At 64.8% G+C, this 654-nt stretch overlaps 2 protein-coding genes across 2 annotated transcripts in view; both read right to left on the bottom strand.

Moving 5' to 3' along the window:
• ADGRB2 (adhesion G protein-coupled receptor B2) overlaps positions 1-654 on the bottom strand; it is a 36,866-nt gene that overhangs the window by 7,246 nt on the left and 28,966 nt on the right. The window contains 3 exon segments of the mRNA XM_017736109.1: positions 6-219; positions 350-389; positions 517-632. Coding sequence (XP_017591598.1) covers positions 6-219; positions 350-389; positions 517-632 — 370 coding nt within the window.
• Positions 1-654, bottom strand: part of COL16A1 (collagen type XVI alpha 1 chain) — a 47,555-nt gene that overhangs the window by 27,449 nt on the left and 19,452 nt on the right. The gene's annotated exons all lie outside the window — the stretch shown is intronic.

Below are 654 nucleotides of genomic sequence, written 5' to 3'. Positions count from 1 at the left end.
TCGCGCCCAGCCCGGGCAGCCCCGCCACCACGTTGGGCGTCATCTTGGGCACCTGCACCAGGATGCTGGCGGGGGGGATGTTCCCGGGCAGGCTGGAGAAGCCCAGGCCTCCCTCCGAGGTGGTGTTGAGCTTGGGGTCTTCGTCTCCGTCCAGGGAGATGCGGGACAAGGTGCCCGTGATGGTGGCGGGGTTGCAGGTGTTCACCTCTTTGAACAGCACTGTGGGCAGGGAGCGGGCTCAGAGCCAGCCCTGGGGGTCCCACGGAGGGTGGGGACACCGGAGAGACCCCCTGGCTCGTGCTGCCTGTCCCTCCCAGGTGTGGCACGGTGAGAACAGAGGAGAGCTCACCTGTCTGACACGCCAGGTCAACGTCCTTTTCAAAATCTGTCTATAAAAATCCAGAAAGAGGGGGGAGAGCGAGAGAGAGAGGAGAGAAAGAGAGGGAGAGAGACGGGGAAATGAAGCACCAAGGCCGGCACAGGCAGCGGCGGGGTCTCCAGGGGTGACCCACTCACCAGGATCTGCACCTGCCCGTTCTTGCAGGAGTCGGGCGAGTTTTCATTCTCCTCGCTCCTGCACCCCCCCATCTGACACTTCACCACGTCCTGGACCTGCGGGGACAGAGCCGGTCACGGCCACCCGGCCAGGGCCGC

The sequence above is a fragment of the Corvus brachyrhynchos genome, unplaced genomic scaffold (genome assembly GCF_000691975.1).
Source record: "Corvus brachyrhynchos isolate BGI_N302 unplaced genomic scaffold, ASM69197v1 scaffold65, whole genome shotgun sequence".
Lineage (NCBI taxonomy): Eukaryota > Metazoa > Chordata > Aves > Passeriformes > Corvidae > Corvus > Corvus brachyrhynchos.
The sequence above is the reverse complement of the archived record's forward strand: the minus strand, read 5'-3'. Positions and strand labels throughout refer to the sequence as shown.